Raw genomic sequence first — 27,816 nt, 5'->3', positions numbered from 1 at the left:
TTTCACGTCGGGAGGACGTCCCAAGGCGCTGTACAGTTGGGCCAGGACCCGAGCATTGGTGGGGAAATGGTCAGGGTGAGGGGAGGGAAGGGAGGGAGTGAGGAGGGGTAGAGAGTCGAGAGGGGAGCTGAAGGTACGGTCAAAGAGAAAGGTCTTGAGACCGGCCTTGAAGGAGGAAAGGGAGGAAGCGGCGAAGGCACTGGGGGATGGAGTTCCAGAGCCTCGGGGCTGAGAGGCTGAAGGCCCGGCCACCGATGGTAGGGTGGTTGGGGCGGGGGATGTGGAGCAGACCGGAGCCAGAGAAACGGAGGGTACGGGCAGGTAGGTAGGGGGATAGTAGGTCAGAGAGGTAGGAGGGAGCAAGGCCGTGAATGGCCTTGTAGGTGAGGATGAGGATCAACAACTGCCTCCACACAGGGTAGAGTCTCAGAGCACTTAACAGTGGCGGAGCCGGACTCCAAGCCGGGGGAAGGTGACCGTAAGCATGGTCAAAGCAGAAGGTTTTCAGGCGGGACTTGAAAAAGGAGAGAGGGGGGGGCAAGGTGGCGGGATGGAGGGAGAACTCCAGAGTTTTGGGGCATAGTGGCTGAAAGCACGACCTCCGATGATGGGGCGGAGGGTGCGCGGGATAAGCAGGAGTCGGTGCCAGTCGAGCAGAGGCACCGGTGGTGGATTTGGGAGTGAGGAGGTCGGAGAGGTAGGGAGGTGCCAGAGAGTGAAGGGATTTGAAGACGAGAGTGAGGATCTTGAAGTCGATCTGTTCGGTGATAGGGAGCTAGTGGAGCCTGGGCCAAAACTGGTGAGATGTGGATACGGAGTTTGGTCCGGGTCAGTCTGCGGGCAGCAGAGTTTTGAATGAGCTGATCTTGTGAATAGTGGAGCTGGGGAGACCAGCGGGGAGTGTGTTAGAGTAATCCAAGCGGGAGGTGACAAACTCATGCACAAGGGTTTTGGGTGCATTTGGGGTAAGGTACAGTTGGAGGCGGGCAATATGGTGGAGTTGGAAGAAGATGGTGCTGGTCAGGGACCGGATGTGGGGGAGGAAGGACAGTTGCGGGTCGAACCGGATCTTAGATTGCGCACTGATTTGGTAAGTGTGAAGGAGAGCCCAGGGAGGTTGAGGCGTTTAGATCCACAGGAATGAAGAGGTTGACAGGAGCCAAGGAGTATAGCTTCCATCTTGTCCACATTCAGCTGCAGGAAGTTTACACTCATCCAGGCCCTGATGTCTGCCGGACAAACTGATAGAACATCAGGGGGACCTGGAGCTGGTACTGGAGGAGGCAAAGTAGATTTTGTACTTTAACGTCTCATATGAAGACAACAGCACTAACAAAGCAGCCCCACACCCCCAGCACTGCACTGGAGGATCAGCCTAAACTATAAACTATATGAATTCAAAGTCCCGACGTGTGGGGCTTGAAACCACAACCATCTTACTCAACCGACTGAGGTAGGATGACACTCAATAACTCTTACAAATGGTAAATGTGTTAATCTCTACCCTAAATCTTCAGCCTAAACGTATTTTTTAGACTCAGATTTTTTTTGTGGGGGCGGAGGGTGATGCAGATGTATCATTAATAATAATCCTTGCATTTGATACAGCGCCTTACCACGTAATCGAGACGTCTCAAATCGCTTCACGGAATATAATGTTAAGAGAATTGACTGTATATTTTGTGGGCGAAGGGCTATTGTCTTTGTCAGAAATGTTGCTTCGCCTGGAGATCTTATTACAATTATAATTGAAGACGAGGTGCTTATGTTTTGTGGTTAGCAAAACGTCATTCATTTTGGCACCGTGTTTCCCGGAGCAGAATCTTGTCAAGGGGGTAACAGAGCGAAATTTAGATGAGTGACAAGCACTAATCAGCAGTTGTGTTGCAATGGTAACACATTTGTTTTCATTTGAAGGCTTCTCTGACAGACAGTAATACACGTCTCCATCTGCTTTTCTACATTATTTACAAACTCGTAAGGAATGGCATTTTCATCTCCTTATCGTATTTCTCTGCTGTACCTTTTTTTCCATCTCCTTAATGCATGAGACAATATTTCCATCGTGTATAAATGGTAAAATATTAATCACAATCTCTTTACCCGTCGGCAGTGTAGTTTAGCAAATAAAAAAATAACTTGTGTTCGAAAAGCAATTACTGACTAAACAGGATATGTTTCTACATTTGCGGTTAAAGTGCTTTCATATGTCGAGACGCCAAAGTGATAGACATTTGCAAAAAAATACCCTAGAGGTTACCTAACAGTTGTGTGCATATCTGAGCATGCGTATCTGTGGTGTGAATCTGTGTGTGTGTGTTTATCTGTGTGTGTGTGTGTACATATGTACGTTTGTGAATGTGGAAAGTGAAAAAAAGATTCAATTAAAAACTTGCAGAGAGTTCACTAAATTATAATTCTTGTGTTTGATATTGCATTTATCCCATCATCAAGAAGTCTCAAACGCTTCACAGGATTCATTGTGAGTGAAGTGACTGTGTATTTTGAGGTGAACACAACAACGTCCCACAATAGCCATGAAGTGTGTGATCAAATTTATCCTGGGTTTTGTTGGCCAGGAAACCGGGAGAAACTCCTTTTACTTTTTCTTCCACCTGAACAGGGAAACAGGACCTGAGTTTAACATCTCATCTGAAGGGCAGCACCTCTGATGATGTAGCTCTCCCTGGAGGCACAGTCAGCCTGGGCTGTGGAAGACCCAACTTAGGGATTGAACCCAGAACCTTCTGACTCTGAGACGAGATTGCTACTGACTGAGCCAGGTTGACAACTGTGTGGTGGGGTGCAGCAAGTCATTGGGTGGAACGGCTCTGGTTAACCACTGGAATTTTCACATACAAAAATGTCCCTTTAATAAAGCCCCTTAAAATTCAGTTTGGTTACCCAGCAAGAACATATAAAAAGCACCTCGTTCTCACACCAGTGTGGCGGTTGTGGCTACAGGCCTGAAGGTCACGGAAGCAAAACCAGAAGCAGCCTGGAGCAAGGTAAGAGATTGGAAGATGATTTTCGGGAGAACAGAAAATTGTAATACTCTCATTCCAACGTTCCTGAATGCTCATGTCAAATCCATCTTTTTTCTTAACAAGTAAAACACACTGGATACATGCTGGATAATCAATGGAATTAAAAGTTAATGGCAGCAACACTCAAAAGAATTGTTACAACAACAACAAAATTACATTTGTTAATTTTCACATCGGGCAGACGTCCCAAGGTGCTGGACAGACAGAGTTATGGACCCGAGCTGGGGGTTGGAATCTGGGAGGGTGGAGGGTGGGGGGGGGAAGGAGGATGATCAAAGAGGAGGATTTTGAGATGGGGCTTGAAGGAGGCAAGGGAGGAGGCAAGACGGAGGGACTGCGGGATGGTGTTCCAGAGGGTGGGGGCAGAGTGGCTGAAGGTCCGCCCGCCAATGGTGAGGTGGGTGAGGCCGGGGACGTGAAGCAGGCCAGAGTCTGATGACTATGTCATGTAAGTAGTCAGTGTAGATTAATGTGCACTGTCAAATATGTCAAATCGCTGCCAAAGTCAATAGATTAAAGCATCAATAGCGTTAATTAAAAAAACGTACTTAGAATTGTGCGCAGTGACAACAAGACGGGTGGACAGAACTCCAATCGGGTAATTTGTTCTTTTGTAGACACAATTGACAGCAGGAAGCGTAAATCAGTCTTCCCACACCTTTTGTCCAATAGCAGTAACATTGCTCCATTGCTGGCAAAAACTCAGCTCGTTCTCTTTGAGACTAATGTGATATTTCACTGGGTTACAAAGAATACAGGATAGAAAGGATTGGGCTTTTCAGCTCCATTAATCCCTGCTGGTGTTTGTACTCCACATGAGCTCCCACCCCTAACCTTAGCCCCTCTCCAAGCCATCAAGTTTCCTCTTGAATACAGTTTGCTTTTTGCTTCATGAAGCTTTCTTCTGGTGATATTTGCCTCCTCAAATGATTAACTCCCCAATAGACAGTCCAGAGAACCACATGCATATATGTAGTGTCGGAAAGGGCACCTAGTGACTTAACGGGCGTTTTTCATTCCACGCTTCACACACAATGAAATGGATAGAAATATAAAGACAGCAGGGGGGTGACTCATGACTCTCTAATGTAGGGTTACGTCCATTATGGTCGCTTCAGTTCACAGACATTTTCCATTCAATCCACCGTTTCCATTGGCAAAGCATTCCAAAAACATTAAAAACTACAAAAGCAGAAACAGGAGGATGCCATTCAGCCCATCGAGCCTGTCCCACCAGTTTGTTAGATCTTGGAAAATATTTTCATTCCAATGGCCTGCTCTTTCACCATTCAACATAATATCTCTGCCAGCCAAGCCTCTGTCTATCCCTCTTGAAAGATCTCCATTGATTCCATCTCACTCTGTGATGCTACCCTGCGTGAGGGACGCTATATAAATGCAAGATGTTGCTACTATCTCTATAGCTTTCTGGGGCAAATGTTCCCCATCCTCACAAATCTCTGTGTAGCAAAATGTGTCGTGACCTCATCATGACCATCTTACTCAGCCCAACCAGCTCCAGTTTTCTGTGTTTAATTCTTTGCTCAGGTCCCACACATTACATTGCCATCTTGATCCTGCTTCAGCAATCAGCCTGTACCCCTCCTCTCTGCGCTGATGAATAATGGGTCTATCATCAGCTTGCGGACTCATACCCTTCAGTTGGAAACCCGACTGGACTGACTGAAGGATCTTCCTCCGAGAGAAAGACTTTCACTGTTTACAATTACAATCAGTCTTTGCCCAATCACTGAGGCCACACATTTACGGAATCTTAAGCTTCCCACATTTAACAACGGGGGTGTGGGGGGGAGGAAGGGGGGGGTGGGGAAGAGGGGGAAGAAATGGGGGAGGCGGGAGTCAAGGAACAGAGTTCAAAAAGTAGAAAAAGGAAGGAAATGCTATAGAGTGGATGGATTTGTACTTTAGGATGAGGACCTTAAAATCGATCCACTAGAAGCCAGTGTACACTGACTGTTATAAGTATGTTGTCTTCAAATTTAAGATTGTGCAAAATTGTGGCAAACTGTTCAGTGCAATTTTACTCAGAAGCTGGCTTCCATATAAGGTCTGCAGAAAAAACACTTTCCAAATGAATATTGAACTGAAGAATTTTGCACAAATCTGCAGGATATTTCAAGCCCAGAATTTGCTCAAGATGCATGGAGAGGTTTCCCCATTGTGAGCAAGCAGTCACACAGAGGCCTGTGCAATCAATATTGACAGTGGGCTTTAGCTTGTAACATTAATTGTTGACCCTTGGGTTATAGAGGTGACTTCAGCTGTGTCATGATGCCTTCAGTCTGTGTTTGGGTCACAAGTAGAAACCTACGCATTAGATGTCTTTCTTGATTAGCATCAAGTACATTCACTTTCAAGTAGAAAGGTCATGAGCTAAAGTTCCAGAGGCTCAATTCCAACTAGCAGATACATCTCACAATAAGCCACTGAATCATAACTTTACAACACTGCAAACCAACAAGAACCTACAGAACGAACATCGGTGGCAGAAATTTAAGCAAACAACCGATCTCCCGGCTGACTTATGGCTTCATCATCCGTTCAATGGCTGTTTGTGGGACATTGTTGTGTGCAAATTGGTTGCTGGGTTAGTCTAGAAACTGCACAATCACTACACTTTTTACATTAAATCCTGTGAAGAGTTTGAGATGTGAGTTACTAACCCTAACCCTAAGGCACTGTATGAAATGCAAAGATTATTATTCTTATTCTTCAGAGCTTTACTGAGACAGGAGTGGTTGACATAGAAAAGTGAGATATATAGCCAATGGTCTTCAAATATTCCTCACTCCAGTATCAGACATTAAAATAATAATGATTGAATTTGATATAGAATCCTGTCACATCATCCAAACATCTCAAAACACTTCACTGTAATTTCTGTTATGTGCAATTGACTGTATATTTGTGGGTGAACGCCACAGTTAATTAGGACATAAACACCACAGTTAAATGTCTCACAAACAGCCCTGAAGTGAATGACCAATTTTATCTGGAGGATTGTTGACCAGGACACCGGGAGAGAGAAACTCACTTCTTTTTAACAAAAGTGCCATCGGACCTTTAGCATTTCATCTTTAACCCCTTAATAACCACACAGGTTTAACATCTCGACTGAAGATCGTCATCTCCGACAATGAAGTGCTCCCCCAGGACAGAGTTTTATTTCAAAGAAATTAACCCTCTAGAGTTTAACTATCAAACACATTGTTGGTAAAACTGTACTAACACCAAGAATCTGTCGAATTGCTTGCTGACTAAATTACATCAATATTTGGTCACGCAGAATGAACCGTACACAAATCCATATCCGTAACGCTGCTCAGATCCTGCACAGAAAGAGCATTAAAGCTTTGTGCTGCATTAAAAAGTCAAGTTTGATGAATGGCACATCGCAATGCTGACATTTTATATGCAGCATCACTGTTCTGCTCAGAAAGTCCATGTGGCAAACACCATATTTGGCTAACTGGCTAATCATTTGGGCAGTGATAAATGGTAAATACATGTACATGGTAGAGCAGTGCGATCAGATGATGAATAGTGCCCATTCAGAAAAGTGACAGAGAATTCAGGCACTCTGGAAATTTATAGAAACACGGTAGTTATCAGCTCTCAGAAACAAAGTAAACATTTCCAGTCTCGTAAAAATTGAATGCAGAAGAAATGTGACATAGAATCATAGAATCATAGATCATTGAATCATAGAATCGTACAGTACAAAAAGAGGCCATTCGGCCCATCGAGTCTGTGCAGCTCTTTGAATAGAGCAATTAATGTCAATCCCACTCCCGGCCCTTTCCCCATAACCTGCAAACCCGTCCTCCTCAAATACCCGTCCACCGCGTTTTTAAAAGTTGTTATTGAATCGGATTCGACCGCCCTCTCAGGCAATGCGTTCCAGATTCAAACAACTCGCTGTGTGAAAACATTTCTTCTCACCTCCCCTCGGCTTCTTTTAGAGACTATTTGGAATCTGTGACCTTGAGTCACCGACACACCCACCAGTGGGAACAGTTTTTCCCTTTCTAACCCATCAAATCCCCTCATGATTTTGAAGACCTCTATCAGGTCCTCGTAACCTTCTCTGCTCCAATAACAATAATCCCGGCCTCTCCAGCCTTTCCCCATCATTACGGTCCCTCATTCCTGGTACCATCCTCGTAAATCTCCTCTGCACCCTTTCCAATACCTTAACATCCTTCCTATAGTGCGGTGCCCAGAACTGGGCACAGTATTCTAACTGAGGCCTAACCAGTGTTTATATGGGTTAATCATAACCTCCTGACTCTTGTACTCTATGCCCCTATTTATAAAGCCCAGTATCCCATATGCCCTTTTTACAGCTTTATCTCCCTGTCCTGCCACCTTCAAGGATTCATTTACCTGAACCCCCAGGTCTCTCTGTTCTTTTACCCCCTTAAGATTGTATTACCGCCTATATTGCCCCTCATTCTTTCTACCAAAATGCATTACCCGCATTTCTCCACATTGAAATTCATCTGCCATGTGTCGCCCATCTTACCATCTGTCTATGTCTTCCTGCAGTTGGCTACTATTCCTTCTCACTGTTTACCACACTACCTAATTTTGTGTCGTCCGCAAATTTGGAAATGGTACTTGCTATACCCAAGTCCAGATCATTTATGTATATTAAGAAGAGCAGTAGTCCTAATACCCTAATACCCTAGTTGTCCTAATAACCCTGTGGGACGCCACTGTACACTTCCCTCCAGTCAGAAAAGCAGCCGTTCACCACAACTCTCTGCTTTCTGTCTCCCAGTCAGTTCTGGATCCGCTGCCACTGTCCCTTTTATACCATTGGCTTCTATCTTTCTTACAAGACTTTCATGTGGCACTTTGTCAAATGCCTTTTGAAAGTCCATATAAACTACATTAACTGCATCGTACAGGACTTTCATTAGAGAAAAAATATATCAGGAAGAACAACTGTACACAAACTGCCAATGAAATAATGTAATACATAGACAGACAGACAGACAGACAGACAGACAGACAGACAGACAGACAGACAGACAGACAGACAGACAGACAAGACAGACAGACAGACAGACAGACACACACACACACACACACAAACTCACACACACACACTTCACATAATCCTGATTCTGCTGGTTGCACATTGCCAGTTCAAAAGTTTCTAAAGTTTATTTGTACAGAATATAATTTGTGAAAGTCAAACCCACGGCTTGCTAGTGTAATTAATGCTCAGCGTGTTTTGAATGCTAATCAGCCCGAGCGGGCATAATAACGGCTGGTGCAGAAAATAGAAAGTCACACGTCACACCTCCACTCCAGCGGGAGGTCAACGGGAAAGAATATGTTGGAGCCGCGCTGAAGAAGCTTTACTGTGTACGTCCTGTTCCTCCCTCACCAGGCTGAACGCAATCAAGGAATCATGACCTTTACAAGGAGCGAGCATCAATCAACTTCACAATATACTCTTAATAATCAATAATCATAATAATAGTTACATTTGATGTAGCGTCACATCATGCGCTTCACAGAATTCATTCTAAAGCGCAGTGACTACATGTTTTGCTATCACTATCACGGAAAACAAATGTGTGCATTGCAATATTCCACAAACAGTCATGGCATGAATGACAATTCTATTTGGAGCAATCGTTAGCAAGGATACAAGATTGCAAGAATCAGTGAGAGACTCCCTTCTCTTTTCGATTAGCGCCATAGGATCTTTCATGTCCACAGCACTGCACCAGCGTGGCCTGTGAACCAACATGGGGCTTGAACCCACAAACTTCTGACTCACAGGTGAGAGTGTTACTGAGTGAGGCAAGTTTGATACATCTTAACTGCTGCAGCTATATAATAATAATAATATAAGAACATAAGAAATGCTAGACGAAAAAAGGCTGAGGTCCACCTTCCTGGCAGTCACATGCACATATATCCCAAACCCCCTCTATACTATATCTCATCATGTTATTTCCTAAAAGAAAATGATCTAATCTCTGTTTGAAGAAATCAACACTTCTTGCTTCAACTTTCTCTCTACGGAGCCTAATCCACTCTCACCAAAGGTTCACTATTCGCTCACTGAAATAATATTTGTGTAAATTTGTTCTGAATTTACCTTCAATCGCAGGCCGAGTTCTCTGGTTTTACTGTTCTGGACAAATTGAAACAGCCTGTCGTGATCTACATTGTTTTGCCCCTTTAGAATCTTAAAGATAGCAATCATGTCGCCTCCCAATCTTCTCTTTTCCAGCGTGAACACAGTCAATTTACTGAGTCGCTCCTCACAGTCCAATCCCTCTATTCCCTCAATCATTTTGGTTGCCCTCCTCTATCTTCTCAATTTCTCCAATATCTTTTTGTACTATGACAACCAGAACTATACACAGTCTCTAAGTACAGTCTCACCAATGATTTATACAGTGGCAGGATTACCTCACTATTTTGGCTTGTTATTGATCTTTTGATACATCCCAACATCTGGTTTGTTTTACTCACGGCCACAGAGCATTGTTGGGAGAGCTTCAATTTATTGTCAATCAGGACCTTTTCATTTTCCATCCATATCATTTTACTTCCGTTCAAATAATAGTCCCTTCCAGGAATTTTTGTCCCCATGTGAAATATTTTACATTTCTCTACATTGAATTTCATCTGTTCTGGAGATTGAGATAACTTAGTGTCATATCAACCAGTTACGTATCCATTGTAATATACTTCCACTGATTCCCACTTTCTTGACTTTCAGCACCAGCCTCTCAAGAGGAACTGTATCAAAGGCTTTACTGAAATCCAGATATACAACATCCACAGCCTTACCCTTATCAAGCTCCCTTGTAACACCGTCAAAGAAAACCAGTAAATTAGACTGGCAAGACCTTCCCTTCATGAACCCATATTGGCTATCATTTATGATTTATTTCTGTCCAGATGCTTCATGATTTTATCCGTAATACGAGTCTCCATAATTTTACGCACATTTTATCTTGAAGGATTATTATTAGGCGTGTGGAGTAAGGAAACTTCCCCAACATTTCACCCTCCCGAGAATCAAACCCAGATCTCTAGCTTGGAGGTGAGTGCTCTAACCACTAAGGTACAGGACTCCATCTGTCACTGTAACTGGTTCATGGAGGTTATTTCTAAACTGTATGAGAGGTACGTGCATCACAGAGGAAGGTCAGCTTTTCTTAATAAAGTAATAAACTTATCGGAATACAATACCTTGTCCTTAAATTGCCTTGGTGTATTCGACCATCGTAAATGGATAACACATCAAAATCTTCCTCGAGTGCAAACGCCTGGAATGCCAGTTGTATTCGGTTCTGGTCTTCTGTGATGACCGTCCAGGTACAGTTGGCATAGTTTGGATACCCATAAGGAAACCCTGGGCTGTCTATAGTTCCATTAGGTCCACGCAGTGTGCTGCCACAGCTTTGACCTTTTAAAAACAAAACAATAGAATAGATTTAGGATATTGTGAAACATTTCATATTCCAGCATTTAGTAAATGTCCATCAATTCAACTGCTTCAAGAGTAACTTTAGCAAAAAGAATTATGCCCTCTCGAACAGAACAGAACTATTCCTGTTCTGTTCGAGAGCATAATTCATGCCCAGAGAGAAAAAAAAACAATCTCGTTGTGGGGCAATGAATCGTAAAGCTGTAAAATGCTCTTTGTACAACAACCGAAAACCATTGTTGATGGAAGATAATGAAATGGTAGAAGTTGAAAAGCAAGTATCATATTTTAAAAATACCAGGCTGAAACTCCACTTCATAGCAATGAAGATGCTCTGAGATGTTGAATGTTATGGCTGCAATATCACACGCAAGGATTATCATTTTATGTCGACACATATCAGCTTTATCCATGATCTTAGGAAAAGCTGTCACCCCACTAACAAGCAATTCAAAGCCACTAAACGAATGTGCAAAGTGACACTTGATACTGAGAACAGTGTCAGTATTTCTCTGACTGCACGTTAAGGCACAAAACCACAGTGACACCAAGTGAAGGTTCGAAAAGAGAAGTTTCTCTTGATGTCTTGGCCACCACTGTCAAGCGCTCTGGGGCCTTTGACAGTGGTGGAGTCTGACCCCGAGCCGGGGGAGAGGGAAGGGGGGAGGTGACCGTGAGCACGATCAGAAAGCAAGGTCTTTAGGCGGGATTTGAAAATGGGGGGGACAAGGCAGCGGGATTGAGGAAGAGAGTTCCAGAGCTTTGGGGAGCAGTGACTGATGGTAGCTGCGGTATTTCGGAGTGTGATCCCCAGCATCAGACACTTTTGAAGCAAAGCAACATCAGAGTGGCGAGGGCCTGATTAAGGAGTGAATTGGAGCCTGGGAATTGGCTTGAGATCACTCGCTGGGTAAAGGCTTCAGAAACTTTCAGTGATGCGGTGGCTAAGTGACAGTTCAGCAACGCTGCCAGCTGGAGATACAGAGGAAAACAAACTTCTGCTTAAATGAGAAATCTGTGTGTGTAATAATAATAATAATCCTTGCATTTGATATAGCGCCTTACCACATCTTCGAGACGTCTCAAAGCGCTTCACAGAATATACTGTAAAGTGAATTGACTATATATTTTGTGGGTGAAACTCAGCAGCCAATTGCGCACAACAGCGTCCCACAAACAGTCGTAAATTAAGTAACCAAATTATTATTCATTTATTTATGTTCAAGGGATTATTAACGCTGGAAAAGCGATCGGCCCGGGAATCTATTGTTAATTTACCTTGACAGAGAGAGAGAGAGAGAGAGAGAGAAAGAGAGAGAGAGACAAACAGACACACACACACACACACACACACAGGGGAAAACACAATCCGTGAGTCTCTTTCGAGTATATCATAGAATTATTCAGCACAGAAGGAGGCCATTCAGCCCATCGTGTCTGTGCCAGTTCTTTGAAAAGAGCTTCCAAATCAATCCCACTCCCCCACTCTCTCCCCATAGCTCTGCAAACTTGTCCTCCCCAAATAATTATCTACTCTCTTAAAAGCTGTTATCGAATCGGCTTCCCCCAGCCTTTCAGGCAATGCATTCCAGATCCCAACAACTCGCTGTGTGAAAACATTTCTCCTCAACTCCACTATGTTTTTTTTAACAACTATTTAAATCGGTGTCCTCGGGTCACCGACCCACCCGCCAGTGGGAATAGTTTCTCCTGTTCACCTATCGAATCCCCTCATAATTTTGAAAACTTCTATGAAGTCTCCTCTTAACCTTCTCTGCTCCAAGGAGAATAATCCTCACTTCTCTACCTCTCCTGATAATTGAAGTCCCTCATTCCTGGTGCCATTCTGGTCAATCTCCTTTGCATCCTCTCCAATGCCTTGACATCCTTCCTAAAGTGTGGGGCCCAGAACTGAACCCAGTCTCGAGCTGAGGCCTAACCAGTGTTTTATATAAAGGTTCATCATAACTTCCTGACTTGTGTACTCTGTGCCCCTATTTATAAAGCCGAGTATCCCGGATGCTTTTTTAACAGCTGTATCTCCCTGTCCTGCCACCTGCAAAGATTTCCTTATATGACCCCCAGGTCTCTGTTCCTTCACACCCTTTAAGATTGTCCCATCAGCTTATATTGCCTCTCCTCATTCTTCCTCACAAAATGCATCACTTCACATTTCTCCACATTAAACTTCATCTGCCACGTGTCTGCCCACGTTACCAGTCTGTCTATGTCCATTTGCAGTCTGTTACTATCCTGTTTACTTTTCCTGGCTTAAGTATCATCTGCAAACTTGGAAATTTTACTCACTATACCCAAGTCCAGGTCATTTATATCAACTAATAAAAAAATACACATTCGTAATCAATTGTTGGAGTGAGCATTTCCTTCCCAATGAGTCCATTCAGTTTAGAAATTCAATCCTACTTCAATGCTTGAAGAGAACAGTTGAATCTCAAGCTCATTTCATGAATTTTTGAATAAAAATGAGACTCCTCATTGCTGCTCGATCTCGACAAATCACATGGAATTACTGAAAACAGCAATGTCACTGTCACTGTGTAGTCCTCGGGGTTTGGAGTACAATGCAGAGTTTATGCAGTATTCCTTGGCTAACAAACACATTCAAAAACATAATAATAATATTCCTTGCAACTGATATAGCACCTATCACATTGTTGAGACGTCTCAAAGAGAATATACTGTAAAGTGAATGGGCTGTGTATTTTGTGGGCGAAACTCAGAAACCAATTGCACACAGCAGTGTCCCACAATTGTCAATTTTTTTTTGAAGGTAATATTACCCCCAGAGTGCGATTGGCAAATTGATTAACAACCGGGTTCCTACTTACTGCTGGGTAAACAGAGGTTTCACCCTGTCCAGGAATCAAACCCGGATCATCTCGCTTGCGAGGTCAGTGCTCTAACCAATATACCAGAGGACTCCACAATCACACAACTGACCTGACTTGGAGGAGATGAATAGACCATTGAAATAAATATCTGACGAGAACAACAACAACAACACAATTGCATTTATAGAGCGCCTATCATGTCGGGAGGACGTCCCAAGGCGCTGAAGTGGTCAGAGATTCATTAACAAAGCAGCAACTCATCACATTCATATGACAGATTGTCAATATCATCTGTAACTTGATGCATCCACCCATCGGTTCCTCAAAGTTCCGTGTCAAAGTTTAATAATTCCTGCACTTTCATATATTTCCTATAATCTCAAGAACATCTCAAAGTACTGGACAAAGTTTCTATGAAGTGCAATCCTTCAGATGAGAAGTTAAACCAAGGTCCCGTCTGCCTGGTCAGGTGGGCATTATTCAAAAAGAGAAGGGAGTTTCTTTCTCCTGGTGCCCTGGCCAACAATCCCACAAATAAAATTGGTCATTCACTCCATAGTTGTTGGTGGAACATTGCTGTGAGCAAATTGACAGCTGCGTTTGCCACATACTCACTGCACTTTAGAGAATATCCTATGAAGCACTTTGAGACATCCTCCTGATGTGAAAGGTGCTGTACCAAAGGTAGAAATTATTAAGATTATTTTGTAATAATGTAATAATAATCCTTGTATTTGATATAGCGCTTTTCACGTCTTCCAGAATATAAGCGCAGACTATGTTGTAAAGTGAATTGACTGTATATTTGTGGGCGAAACGCGGCAGCCAATTGCGCACAGCAATGTCCCACAAACAGTCATGGATTGAAAACGACCAATTTATTGTTGTTTTGTTTTGGAGGGATTATTATTAGGCTCTGTGTGGAGTAAGGAAACTTGCCCAAGGTTTCGCCCTCTGCCGGGGATTGAACCCAGGTATCTCACTTGCAAAGCGAGTGCTCTAACCACTGAGCTACAGGACTACACATTTTAGACAAACAGCATCGTCCCACAAACAGCCTTCGAGTGAGTAACTAATTTTATCTGAGGAAGTTGCTTGCCAGGACACCAGGAGAAACCACCTTCCCTTTTTGATTACTGCTATGGTACCTGCAAGCCTATTTTTTTTTTGGAAAACAGGTGCCCGGGGACGTCCTTCCTTTGTGAAAGGCGCTATATAAAATGTAATTTGTGTTGTTGCTGTTGAATTAAGAGGAACCCGATGATGCGCTTCAAAAATGAGACGCTTTATAATTTAGATATCAACGGGTCATTTAACAAATGGACCCAAATAGACAGTCAATTCACTTTACAGTGTGTTTTGTGAAGCGCTTTGGGACGTCCTCCCGACGTGAAAAGTGCTATATCAAATGCAAGGATTATTATTATTATTATTATTATTATTGGCAAAATTAGAGTCCGCAAAACCAAGAGTTAATACATCTCAAAACAAAGTGTGGAGACAGACGAGGACTGTGTAATGAGGAGGCTGTTCTTAACCTCAAATTAATTCTTCACAAATCCGTGGGGCCCACATGCATAGATTGTTCAACAAAAGCTCGGAATGTTACATTGGACGAGTTTATTTTAAAATTCATAAATTCATAAAATGTTGTAAATTAATCTCCATTTGTGGTTGTTTCTCCTTGTTTAAGCCACTGTGGGAATCCAGTGCTCCCCTCCCACACCTACTCAAACTCCCACTGTCAAAACAGATTGGAGAACCATTGATTGAGAGCTTTCCTCTTGGCAGAGGCGCTGGATTGATTAGGACTACCAGTAAAGCAAGTAACACAACCTTAATTACATTTTCTTCCCCCATTTAACCAAGCTGGATAACAACCTAGCGGAGAAAAATAACAACAATCCTTGCATTTGATATTATGCCTCCATGTCAAGAGGATGTCTCAAAACACTTCACTGTGAAGTGTAGTGACTATGCAATTTGTACGTGAGGGTAGCGGTCTCTATGACAAAACAGCTTTGCCAATCATGGACACCAGACATCACTTCAGTGCATCTTGTTACTGTTACACTAAACACTGACAGTGACACTGACAGTGAGAGGTGGACTTGTGATGTCTCCTATTCTCTAAGGACAGGAGGGTGTTGGTGTGAGGGTGTGAGAGGAGGCTGGAATCCGAGAACATGGCAAAAACTACAGAGAAGATTTGCACTTTAAGCACTTGAAGCAAATCCGCAAGTTCTTGGGCAGCCCACTGGCACAGCGGTTCAATAACACACTGAGTGACTGTGCGGTGTTGGTGGGAGCGTGCTGCTTTGCCATTACAATTCCCAGCATGGAAAATCCTGCTCCTGTTGGGATCATGCTTCAAATCAGGACGGATGTGACAGACTGAGCTGGTCAGCTGTCTACTTGACCTACTGCCTGGGCAATGGCGTACAGCAGAGGGTGAGTGTGTGAGAGAGAGAGAAAGAGAGAGAGAGAGAGTGAGAGTGAGAGTGAGAATTAGAGAGGCCAGGCTTTAGAGGAAGAGAATTAAAAACACATTTCTAAACATAAAGGAAATGTGAGCAGTTCAGTTTGAGCCTTTCTCACATTTGTTCTCATTTACCTCCATAACCTCATTTCAGCCACAAAATATACAGTCAATTCACATTACAGTATATTCTTGAGACATCTCGAAGATGTGATAAAGCGCTATATCAAATGCAAGGATTATTATTATTTTCTCGCTCCCCCTGCGGTTCGGGTGCTAAGCCAGCAGTGTACCAAGCCAGAGGCTTTGAGATGTCTCCCAACGTAAAAAGGCACAATATAAATGTATAGTCTGTTGCACTGTATTCATCAAGCGGCTGATAAATCTAGAGAAAATGCGATTACCCAAGTCTTTCCGCTGAATGAAGGCACGCAGCTCGCGTCACGGGTTCCCAAACAGCTGTGAGTCAAAATGACTCCAATCAGGCGTGCGTAAAGAAGCCGATTGAAATCCCCACAGGTTCCCTGTCCACCTGTACATCACAACCCCCAGCGCAGACCATGAGCCGATGGCAACCGAGTCCTGCGGTGCTTTGGGAAGAAGGCCCTGTGTGAACGATGACCTGAAAACACTCAGGTTCCTATTTAAATGCATTAGTACATACGTAGCAGATGGGATACCTTTCCTGTAATTCACTATCTACAATAAAATGGCCCACAAATCTCCATGAATTCCCAGTCCCCACGTCAGGACCATCAGGCCACCAGAACACCAATGGCTTAGCCGTGGGTCAGCTGGGAATTTGGAAGGCTGTGAGAGCGTTCACAATGTAATACACAGAAATTCTATTCTCCTGCATCTGTCATCGTTTAGCAGCTAAATGTGGGGATTTCAGCTGGCTTCTTGCTTTTCCAACCAATGTTATTCCACTCTAACAGCCTGCCGTTTTCCGCATCACTGCTGTTTTCAATCAGCAAACAGAAACCAAGATCTTACTATCACCATGTGTAACGTTATGGTGTGCAGTAACAGGGCACAATCCAAGGCAGCACAATAATAATAACCCTTGTGTTTGATATAGCGCCTTATCACGTCTTCTAATCGTCTCAAAGAGCTTCACAGAATATTCTATAAAGTGAATTGGCTGTATATTTTGTGGGCGAAACGCGGCAGCCAATTGCACACAGCAGCGTCCCACAAACAGTCATGGATTGAGTCACCAAATTATTATTTGTTATTTTTTTAAGGGATTAGTACCCCCAGAAAGTGATCCGCCAATCGACAAACAACTGAGTTCCTACTCACTGCTGGATAAACAGAGGCGTGTGGAGCAAGGAAATTTGCCCAAAGTTTCACCCTGCCTGGGAATCAATCCCTCTCGCTTGCGAGGCAAGTGCTCTAACCACTGAGCTACAGGACTCTGTAGTCCTGTAACAATACAATACAATTTGCATTTATGTTGCGTCTTTCATGTCAGAAGCACTTCTCAGGATTAAACTATAATAGCTACTCAAATTTCCACAAGGTGCTGCTTGGCAAACAATTTAAGGAACCTTGGGGAGCGAGCAAGCTCCCTTTCCCTTTCTTCATCTCAAATGCCCTCTCAGCTTGAGAAGGCTTACCATCATTTGCCTGCATTGGACAGTAATCCCAACAAGGAGGCTACTTGTGCTGATCACAATCTTCTCCATAGTGCTGGTAAACTAACTATAAATCACTGCAATTACTGCGTTCCAAATATTAATCACAGCAACTCCACATTAGTCACAATAAAGCACTATCTTTGTATGTTGTTGGAGAATGGTTTCCTGGCATTGCTCCTAAATGCAGCACTGTAAGATCCATGGTTTCAGTGGATATTGTTACAAATTGTAATTATGACAAGAACGCTAGGAATTAAGAGCTATGGTTCTCGACACAGTGCTGTGTTTGCCAACCTCTCTCCCGAGTTGAGACAAGTGGGAGAGGACCTGACAGTGTTGTTTAAGATTATGATAGGATTCCACTTGTTAGCGAGTACACAACAAGAGGGTTATAAATATAAGATATAAAGAATAAAAAATAATAATTTGTTCACTCAATTGGCTGCCGTGTTTCGTCCACAAGATACACAGTCAGTTCACTTTACAGTATATTCTGTGAAACTCTTTGAGACATCTCGAAGGCGTGATAAGACGCTATATCAACTGCAAAGATTATTATTATCATAAAGATAGTCAGTGGAGTTCAGGAGCAACTTCTTCACGCAGAGGGTAGTGAGAATATGGAACTCAGTGCCAGAAGCTGCAGTTGACGCAAATAACATCAACGTATTAAGAGAAACCTTGATACTAAACATGTGGATGAGGAGAGAGGGTGCAAGAAAGGCAAACAAGAGGCTTGCGTGGAGGAAAAATACTATCATGGACTGGTTGGGTCGAATGGGTTGTTTCCATGCCATACCACTCTGTGTAGCCTGGTGAAACCACCATATGTAGAAAGTGTTAGGCTATGTCTGCAGCTGTGAACACCCTTTGCTGAGGCTACCTACTGTGTGTAGATTTGACAAGTGCAGTGAATTATTAAGTCTATGATCACAGCACGAACTAGCAGTGTAGGAATAGGAGTTAGTGCCTATTGACCTCCCCCTCGCCCTTCTCCCTTGCTTTGCATCTTATCCTTCTATTGTGCAGGGCTGCGAAATGCTAACCTGCACGGAGGGTGCCATGTAAATGCAAGTTGTTGTTGTTGACTCTGCTAATGATTTTATCAGGTCATTAGTAGCTTCTAAATGTTTTATCCAAACTATTAAATATACTAATCTAGTCTCTGCCTAATTGGCGCAAGATTGTTCCTCTCAACTGTTCGTAGTGACTTGATCACCTAGGGTTCGGTCAGTTTCAGTAGAAGGGGCTGCCAGGGCCATAACGGCTGTGCAGAGGAGAGCAACAAGGCTGATCCCAGGAGTTAGAGGAATGAGCTATGAGCAACAATTAGATAACCTAGAGCAGCAAACTTATGGATCAGTCTCCCTGGAAGCAATGGAAGCAGAACATTTTGTTTGTTTTAAGAACAAATGAGATAGATTTCTCCTAGAAAATAATATCTTAGGATATGGCATATAGTTTGGGACATGTCAAATGACTGCTAGGATGGTGGAAGGCAAGCTGGATGGACCTTGGTCGTCTTTCACCAGCAAATTCTTATGTTCTTATGCTCTCTTCAATCTTGAGAGAAGACAACTCAGAGGGGACCTTGTAGAGGTGTAGAAAATGATAAATGGGATTGAAAAAGTAATCTCTGATCAATATTTTAGCGTGCAAAACAAAAGTAGAACAAGGCTACAGGTTTAGAGTTGCAAAGGGCAATATTAGGATATTGAAAGTTTTTCTTTACCGAGAGAGTGTTCAATGACTAGAACAGGTTGCCAGGAAAGGTGGTTGAGGTTAGGATACTGGGACTCATTTAAAAGCAGTTTGACGCAGTGATGAGGGGATGCTAGGGTGTGTGGTCCAGAGGGCTGAGACTGGATGGACAAAAGGGCCTTCTCGAGCCAGACCAATTCTGTGATCTTTTGAGCAATACGGTTACTGTAAACAGCCTTGGTGCCACACAAACTCCAGATGGCCACAGGCAGCCCCTGTTATTTAGAAAGAAAATATTTATTCCACATTTAAATCCACATCAGCAGGTCAATTGAATATGTTGAGTTAAGCATTCACGAGGGCACAGAACTCATAATCATTTTGATTTGTGTGACCTCTTGTTTGGAAATAAACTGATGAACATGGGAACAGCTTCAAGAAAATGAAATTACTTTGAACCAACAGAAGCTGTGAATCCCTAACAGTAGAAGATCCTGTTAAGGTAACTTTGGAATTACATGTGGCAATCAGTGATTCAGTACTTGTGGAGTCCTGTAGCTTAGTGGTCAGAGCACTCGCCTCACAAGTGAGAGAACCAAGGTTCGATTCCCAGTAAGGACGAAACATTGGGCAAGTTTCCTTAGTCCACACTTTTCCTTACTTTCTTACTCCCCTAGCAGTTCACCTAGCAGTAAGTAGAAACCCGTTCGTTAGTCGATTGGTGGATCTATTTTATTTTTCAAATAATAATTTGAAAACAATAATAATAATTTGGGCACTCATTCCACAACTGTTTGTGGGACACTGCTGTGCGTAATTACAAAATATACAGTCAATTCACTTCACAGTATATTCTGTGAAGCGCTTTGAGACGTCTCAAAGACATGTTAAGACGCTATATCAAATGCAAGGAATATTATTATTATTTGAATGATTTAGATAACCAACAACTTCACGTTTGCAAGAGATGTTTCTCATGTGTTGCCTCCGACGTCTTACTTGATTACCTGCATCAACAGCTCTCAAGGGGAGCGTGGAATGTATCTGAGCTGCTGAAAGGATGCACGTCAGTCCTTATTATACCTCTTTCAGTCTTGATTTTCAGACTCACAACAACCAGACAGAAATTCACATGAAAAGCCTCAATATCAAGAACATTTGATTCCTGATGGGGTTTTCTTTTTTCCCCAAAAAATTCTGAAAGTTTCCATTTTTTTCCTCTGTTTTTAAAATAGGAGAATGTTTACGTGGCAAACGCAAGCACATTGAAGAGCAATCATCAGGAGAGAATGAGACCCTGTAGTGAGAAGGAATGAGCAAAGGCAGCTCATATGACCAGCAAAGAATTAACTTGCTGTTGAGTGGGCACCGGAGTCAGCGCAGGAAGGTCACAATAATAATAATAATAATCTTTGCATTTGATATAGGATTTGCTCACGTCTTCGAGACGTCTCAAAGCACTTCACAGAATGTACTGTAAAGTGAATTGGCTGTATATTTTGTGGGCGAAATTGCGCACAGCAGCGTCCCACAAAGAGTCATGGATTGAAGTGACAAATGTATTAATATTTTTTTTTGAAGAGATTATTACCCCCGGAAAAGCGATCCACCAATCGACGAACAATCGGGTCCTACTTACTGCTGGTAAACAGAGGAGTGTGGAGTAAGGAAACTTGGCCAACATTTCGCCCTGCCGGGAATCGAACCCGGGTCTTTTGTTTGCAAGGTGAGTGCTCGAACCCTGAGCTACAGTCCAATAGCACAAGTCGAGAGATCACAAAGTCAGCGTTAAGAACTTTCCTGCTTCGTTTTCTTCTATATTTACGTAAAAAAAGACTCTGTTCCCAAGGGGCGGATTTCAGTCGGGGACAGTCAACAGCTTTTCACATTGACATAAAAGGGAAAATGACAGGGACATGTCTGAATGAGCTGTCCTTATGGGCATTCATGCGAGCCTGAGTTGGTGTTATCGCCTTGCTGTGTGGTGAGACAAGGTAAATAAACTTTCTGTTATCCTCTGCATACAAATATGCAGATGCACCTCAGCTGCAAACGGAGATAGTTACAGTCAATTTAACTTGCGTTACCGAGCCCTGGGAATATTAAAGTGTGACTTTTTTTTAAAAATAAAATGTTTGACGCACTCGGAGTTGGTGCATTTAGAAACCATCTGGAATTCCTGCAATACGAGCTCAAAATACTGGGTTCCAAACGGCGAGGAGCTCGGAGTCAGGCGGGGGCAGGTTCAATCATGGATGGCAGAGCATCAGTTCTGACTCTGTGAAGACTAGGTCCCAGAATAGATAAAGTGCAGAGACCAGTCAAGTGAAAGATCCAGGAATTCTGGATTTAAACAAGTGATCAATAAAATATTCAAAGAATCACAAAGAAATAATTAAATTAATGGACATTGTTAGTACATGTTCAAAGCAAAAAAAAATCCTCAAAGGTTGAGGATTTCAACAGGGCTCCTCCTCTTGGCCTGTTCTCTTAAGACTCCCTTCTCTTTCTTATTCTCTTTGGCCTCTACGTTAAGCCCAGCTGCTATAACCTTGTTGCTGAAGAATTTCACAGACCAACATGCTCTTTTTGGTCATCTTCCCCACCACCCCCCACCCCCCCACACCCCAACTGCTGCCCGGCCAGCAGAGTAAAGCACTTTGAGACCCATCCTGCCGACGTGAAAGTCACCATATCGGACGCAAGGACTATTATTGTTGGCCAGCCGGGTGTCCAACACACGGGGAAACCCATCACTATGCTCAGCCAAGCCCGAGGATCCCAACAAATGACCATATATGCCACCTGCACGTGGAAATTCCTGTGGTTGATTGTTATTAAAATTGGTGAGTGACATGACTTTACTTTTGAGTTGCGCTGTGCATTTATAAACAAATTGCGGAGCGAGCGAGAGAGCGAGGGATGGGAGGGGGAGGGGGAGAGGGAGGGGGAGAGGGAGGGGGAGGGAGAATCTCTAAGAGATGGCTGCGAAGCTGCTTCTATAACACACGGTCATGTCAGTCATCTTTCATATACATGACGCCACCTAGTGGTAGACCTGAAGGATGCAGCTGTAAAAAAAAAGGTCACCTTATTTATCAGGGCATCTCAGTGCAGTGAGAGGAGCTTTCGAAGCTGCACACCTCGCTTTTGTGTGAGTGATCGGATCAGAGATGCGCGGTGCTCACTGCTACCTTTGTCAGTGGGTGGGAGAGACCATGAATGGAGGCAATCAAGTGGAAGTCTGTAATTAAGCCTTACGCAGGTTCCCTTACTCCACACGCCTGTTTACCTTGCAGTAAGTAGGCACCCGGTGGATTGGCAGATCGCTAAGCGGGGGTAATAATCTCACAAAAAAAATGGTCACATAATTGTTTATGGGACACTGCTGTGCGCAATTGGCTGCCATGTTTCACCTACAAAATACACAGTGAATTCGCTTTACAGTATGTTCTCCGAAGCGCTTTGAGACGGCTCAACGACATGATAAGGCTCTGTATCAAATGGCAAGTCTGTAATTAAATGTGTGTACAGGTTTTGAGCAGACCAGGTCTCTGCTTCCCCGTGACTCTGCCAGTGACAGGCTGGAGCAGCTGCCTCTGCCCACCTGCGGTCTCTCTGGGTTCCCAGGCACCACGTGGCGCGGCAAAAGCCCCAATTGGGTCAGTGTCGCATCTGTCACTGGTCCCGGCTCAGCTCGCAGAAAAGGGCAGCGCAGACCAGGATTCTCCTGCAGCAGCCGATTGACAATTCCCCTTCCCCCCCCCCTCTCCCCCCCACCCCCCTCTTGCTCCCAAATTAATTTAATGTAAAAAAGCATTTTTGTAAGAATTAAACTCAGGAAGAGTTGGGTTAGAGAGAATGTTACAGCACAGAAACCAGCCATCCGGCCCAAGTGGTCAACGCCAGTGTTTATACTTCACACGAGCCTCCACTTGTCCTATTCCCCCACCCAGCCGCACTGACTCTCTCTCCCATATAAGAGGAAGGAAAATTAACTGTTGCAACAACAACAGCAACTTGCATTTATACAACGCCCTTCGCACCAGGCAGAATTTCGGGGCGCTTTCAGTTCCCCTCCCCCCACCCAATAAAACAAATCCAAAGAACCACAGAAGTTTACAGCGCACAAAAGTTAAACAGAAGTTCCAACTGTCAAAGAACCCATGAGACTATTCAGAAAGAGAACCAAGTTGTTTCTCTCTCCTGGTTTCCTGGCCAACTATCCCCCAAAATAAAATTGGTCACTCGTTCTGTTTATGGAACACTGGTGTGCGCAACTGGCTTGCTGCATTCGGCCCACAAAATACACAGTCACTACACTTTAGAGTAGATCCTGTAGAGCGCTTTGAGGTGCCTCAATGATGTGATAATGTATTATATCAAATGCAAGGATGATAGAGCCTATTGTACCCACACTGGCATTGTACTCTTTAGTGGATTAAACAGCTTGTTATTGGGGGCGAGAGAAGGGGCAAAGATGAAGGACATTTCATTTGCTTTCAACTTGACATAATTACGTGACAAACTCTTTTGACATTCTAATAAAGGTAGAAAAAAAATCTGAGGAGACCTCGGGCTACAAAGTCAATCTAACTGAAGTCAACTCTTAGTAGCTGTCACAACGTGTCAGATAACATGAGTGTAAATCCCACACTGACGTCTGTGGAGCCATCAAGTACTACCACCAAGAAGCTGGACCCACAGACCACTGCAGTTGTATCTTATTATTTAGGATGCAAGTGGGTGTGGTGGGGGGGAAGATTCTCCACCATTCTTTTGGTCCGTTTTCCCCTCCCCATTTCCTTTTGCTCCCACCCCCAGCAGACGACCAGCAGTGTTAAGCAGTTTGAGACTTTCCTGCTGTGAAAGCCATTGTATAAATGTGAGTTGCATTGTAAAGCATTTCTCTGTTACAACTGGCACAGCTCAGGCCACCCTCCGCACAAAGATATTAATGGCAGCAGGGTGTCCAGGCTACCAGTGCCATATGTCTTAAGCACCAAGTCTTAGCCAACTAGGGTGCTGCTCCACGAGGAACGCTCAAGAGGAACCTCACACAGAGGGTGACGATAATGTGGAACTCGTTGCTGAAAGTTTTGGTTGAAGGAAAAAGCATCAACATGTTTAACAGGAAGCTCGGTGAATACGTGAGAGAGAGCAGTGGAGGATTGTGTGGAGTTAAACACTGACGTGGACCAGTTGGGTCAAATGGCCTGTTTCTGTAACTGTCATATTCTATCTAGTTCCATGTACTTCACCCAGATTCAATTTATTTGGTGCAGCCACTTTCACAACGCACTCAGTATCACAAGTTTCCATTCTGCGGTTGCCTCCAGAGCAACGCAAGTGTCGAATGTGTTGATTTGCTTTATTGTGTGCTGTTCTGCACACCGCTGGCTTGTACAGTGAACCTCAGGGAATATTGCAGGAAGCATTCAGTGACAAGGAAGCACAGTGCAGACACTCATTCCCTGGATAGCCCCCATCTTCGGTAGCTGATGTTGATTCATCCTTTCCCAAGGATTCAATGACCCTTATAGCTCATTACTGTGCTCCTCTGAGATGCTACAGCCTCAGGAATGGATGCAGCAGGGAAGGATAAGTAGATTTCATCTGCGAATTCAAGGAGAATATTGTTGCCTTAATGAATCTGGACTTAACACGTGGAGTCCGGGAAATGTAAAGAGACAGTGGTTGTGACCAGAGACGCACACAGTTTTCTGCAGTTCAAGTGTAAATGACAAACAAGGGCAGGGTGATATCCAGCTGAGTTAATGAGTTGATAAACTGATGGAGCCACCCTGAGTACAGTAGAAACTGTGAACAAGGTTTTCAAAGTAAGAATCAATTCCCTCACCAGCCAGCAACTAAACCCACTCACAGCAGACGGACAACACAGAGTCTGCACGGGTCAGAAAGTCAAAGGCCCCTCTGACTGGGTTAACAAAAAAGAAAATAAATAAAGAATCTTTCTTCCCCGCCCCTCAATCTTCCTAAGTCACTGTCCCGAGAGCCCTGCTGGACGGTACCTGCCTGAGCATTGGTGAGGATAGGATCGGAATTGGCTGTAATGCTCCCGGTAGTGAAATAAACGCCGAGAAAGTCCCAGGTCAAGATTTTTGTGTGATTAACGGCAATTTGGATGCAGTATTGGAGGCACCCCCACCACTCTCACCCCTCCCCCTGTTCCCCTCGTCACCTCTCGTACTGTAACACAGTGGGAAAGATAGAAAAAAAATCCCATCAAACACAGTCAGCAGACTGACCAGAATGATGACATTCGGTGTCTCTGGTGGAGCAGACGTGACAATTGCTGATCAGGCAGATTGTGCAACTGATGCAGGGTCACTAGCGATGCTGGCTACCTTATGCTAGTCTCTCTCTCTGTCTCTCTCTCTCTTGCTAGGCTATCAATCGCGACAGGCCAATCTGCCACAGTTTGTGGAATTTGATACTTTGGCAACTTGTCGCTGTGGACACTCATCTGATGAATCATCCACTTGATGAATTTACAAAGCATTTCCACTGCCTTGGAGGTCTGGTTGTCACATCCATCTGCACTGATCAAGTGTTTCGGCCCCAACGAACGAGGCTGTGGAGTTAGACTTCCATCAGGCTTTTGATTGGACTTCTCAACTCAGCTTCCAATCCTGTGCTTTATATGATTTGATTAGTAGCATAAAAGCCAGGATTACAAGTGAAGCGATCTCCTGCCTGTCATCCAGTTCAACGCCTAATCATTGCACCAGGATGTTGCCCCTCAACTTTTTACCCGGTGGTTACAATGACAACACTTGCATTTGATATTGTGCCTTATGTCACAGGATTTACTGTAAAGTAAAGCGTAATGACTGTGTTCTGGGGGCAGCCAGTTTTGCCCACAGCAACGTCCCAGAAAACAGCCATGGAGTGAGTGACCAATTTTATTTTGGGGGATTGTTGGCCAGGACACGGGGAGAAACTCCCTTCTCTTTTCAAATAGAGCCATGGGATCTTTAATGCCCACCTGAACAAGCAGACGGAATCTTGGTGTAATGTCTCATCTAAAGGACGGCATCTCCCACAATTAATAAATAATAATAATAATCCTTCCATTTGATATAGCACTTTGATGTCTTCGAGACGTCTGAAAGCGCTTCACAGGATACACTGTAAAGTGAATTGACTGTATATTTGTGGGCAAAACGCGGCAGCCAATTGCACACAGCAGCGTCCCACAAACAGTCGTGGATTGAGTGACCAAATTATTATTTTTTCTTAAGGATTATTATCCTCGGAAAAGCAATCCGCCAATTGACTAACAATCGTGTTCCTACTTACTGCTAGGTAAACAGAGTGTGGAGTAAGGAAACTTGCCCAACATTTCGCCTTGCCTGGTTAGTGCTCTAACCACTGAGCTACAGGACTCCACAATTATACCAAATACAAGGATTATTGTATAATAGATATATATAATATAAAAAGAAAGTTTGCTACAGGTACTTGATCACATCTGTTGCGAAGGTTTGACGAAAAATACTTCCACTTAAAAATGAAAGGCAGATGGAGAGCTATATTAAACAATTCAAAGCAGTCACTGGGCTCTTCTTTAGTGGAGAATATTTTTAAAATAGCACATTGACTCACGTCTTTACTAAGAGATTCCTTAACACCGTGTACTCAGTTGGCGCATTAAAACATAATACAAATTGAAGTGCAATATCCAAATAAATATCTTCTGAAACCTGGCTGCATTAAATGGCTGCAGAAAGAGTTTACTTGAGTGTAACATTAATATCTTCCAGTGAAAAGAAGTCTTCCTTGAGTTACAGAATGTTCTTGGTCATGAGCATTACATGTTCTGATATCAGTGAAAGGCTCCCTAAAGGGCTTCTTTTGTTCATGAAATAGCAATGCTTTTGGATAAGCAAAGCAATGCAAAGTCCCTGCCCTACATTGTATCTGTCAGCCTGGCTCTGTTGGTCTCCACTCAAAGCTAGAAGATTGTGAATTCAAGCCCACATCAGGACTTCAAACTTACAGTTTAGGGGGATGTTCCAATACTGTGCTGGGGGGAGCTATTAAACCCAAGCTCACATCAGTCTGTTCAGGTGGACGTCGAAATTGCACAGCACGATTTGAAAAGAGAAGGGATATTCTCCTGGTGCTCTGACCAATAATCCCCATTAATACAGTTAATCATTCACTTCATGGCTTTTTGTGTGATATTAATGCGTGCAAACTGGCGGCCACTTTTGCCTACAAATGTACAGACTTCACTTCACAGTAAAATCCTATGAAGTAATTCGAGACATCTTGACGATGTGATAAGCTGGTAATATCTAATGCAAGGATTATTTTTAACAACCATCAGATTGCAAACTACAAAAATGAGAGAGGGACTTGTAAACTTACAATGTGTTCTTTGACCACTCATAACAACAACAACAACAACTTGCACTTATATAGCGCCCTCCACGCAGGGTAATGTCTCAGAGCGCATAAGTTAATCACTTTTCCAACTGAACGTGTTGCCTGGCTTTCTATGGGTGGAGTTTATAAAAATGGTTTGTTGCTTTTATACAGACTTTAACTGACAGCATCTCTCATTGCTCAGCGTTTTCAG

At 43.5% G+C, this 27,816-nt stretch overlaps 1 protein-coding gene across 1 annotated transcript in view; it reads right to left on the bottom strand.

Annotated features, from left to right (window-relative positions):
* The window catches only part of csmd2 (CUB and Sushi multiple domains 2), a 696,667-nt gene that overhangs the window by 595,664 nt on the left and 73,187 nt on the right, over positions 1-27,816 (bottom strand). The window contains exon 2 of the mRNA XM_042338904.1: positions 10,296-10,512. Coding sequence (XP_042194838.1) covers positions 10,296-10,512 — 217 coding nt within the window. The remainder of the gene's footprint in view (positions 1-10,295; positions 10,513-27,816) is intronic.

Source organism: Callorhinchus milii, unplaced genomic scaffold (genome assembly GCF_018977255.1).
Source record: "Callorhinchus milii isolate IMCB2004 unplaced genomic scaffold, IMCB_Cmil_1.0 Scaffold10, whole genome shotgun sequence".
In the NCBI taxonomy this organism is placed as follows: domain Eukaryota; kingdom Metazoa; phylum Chordata; class Chondrichthyes; order Chimaeriformes; family Callorhinchidae; genus Callorhinchus; species Callorhinchus milii.
Note: the sequence above shows the minus strand (reverse complement) of the source record. Positions and strands in the feature narration are given on the sequence as shown.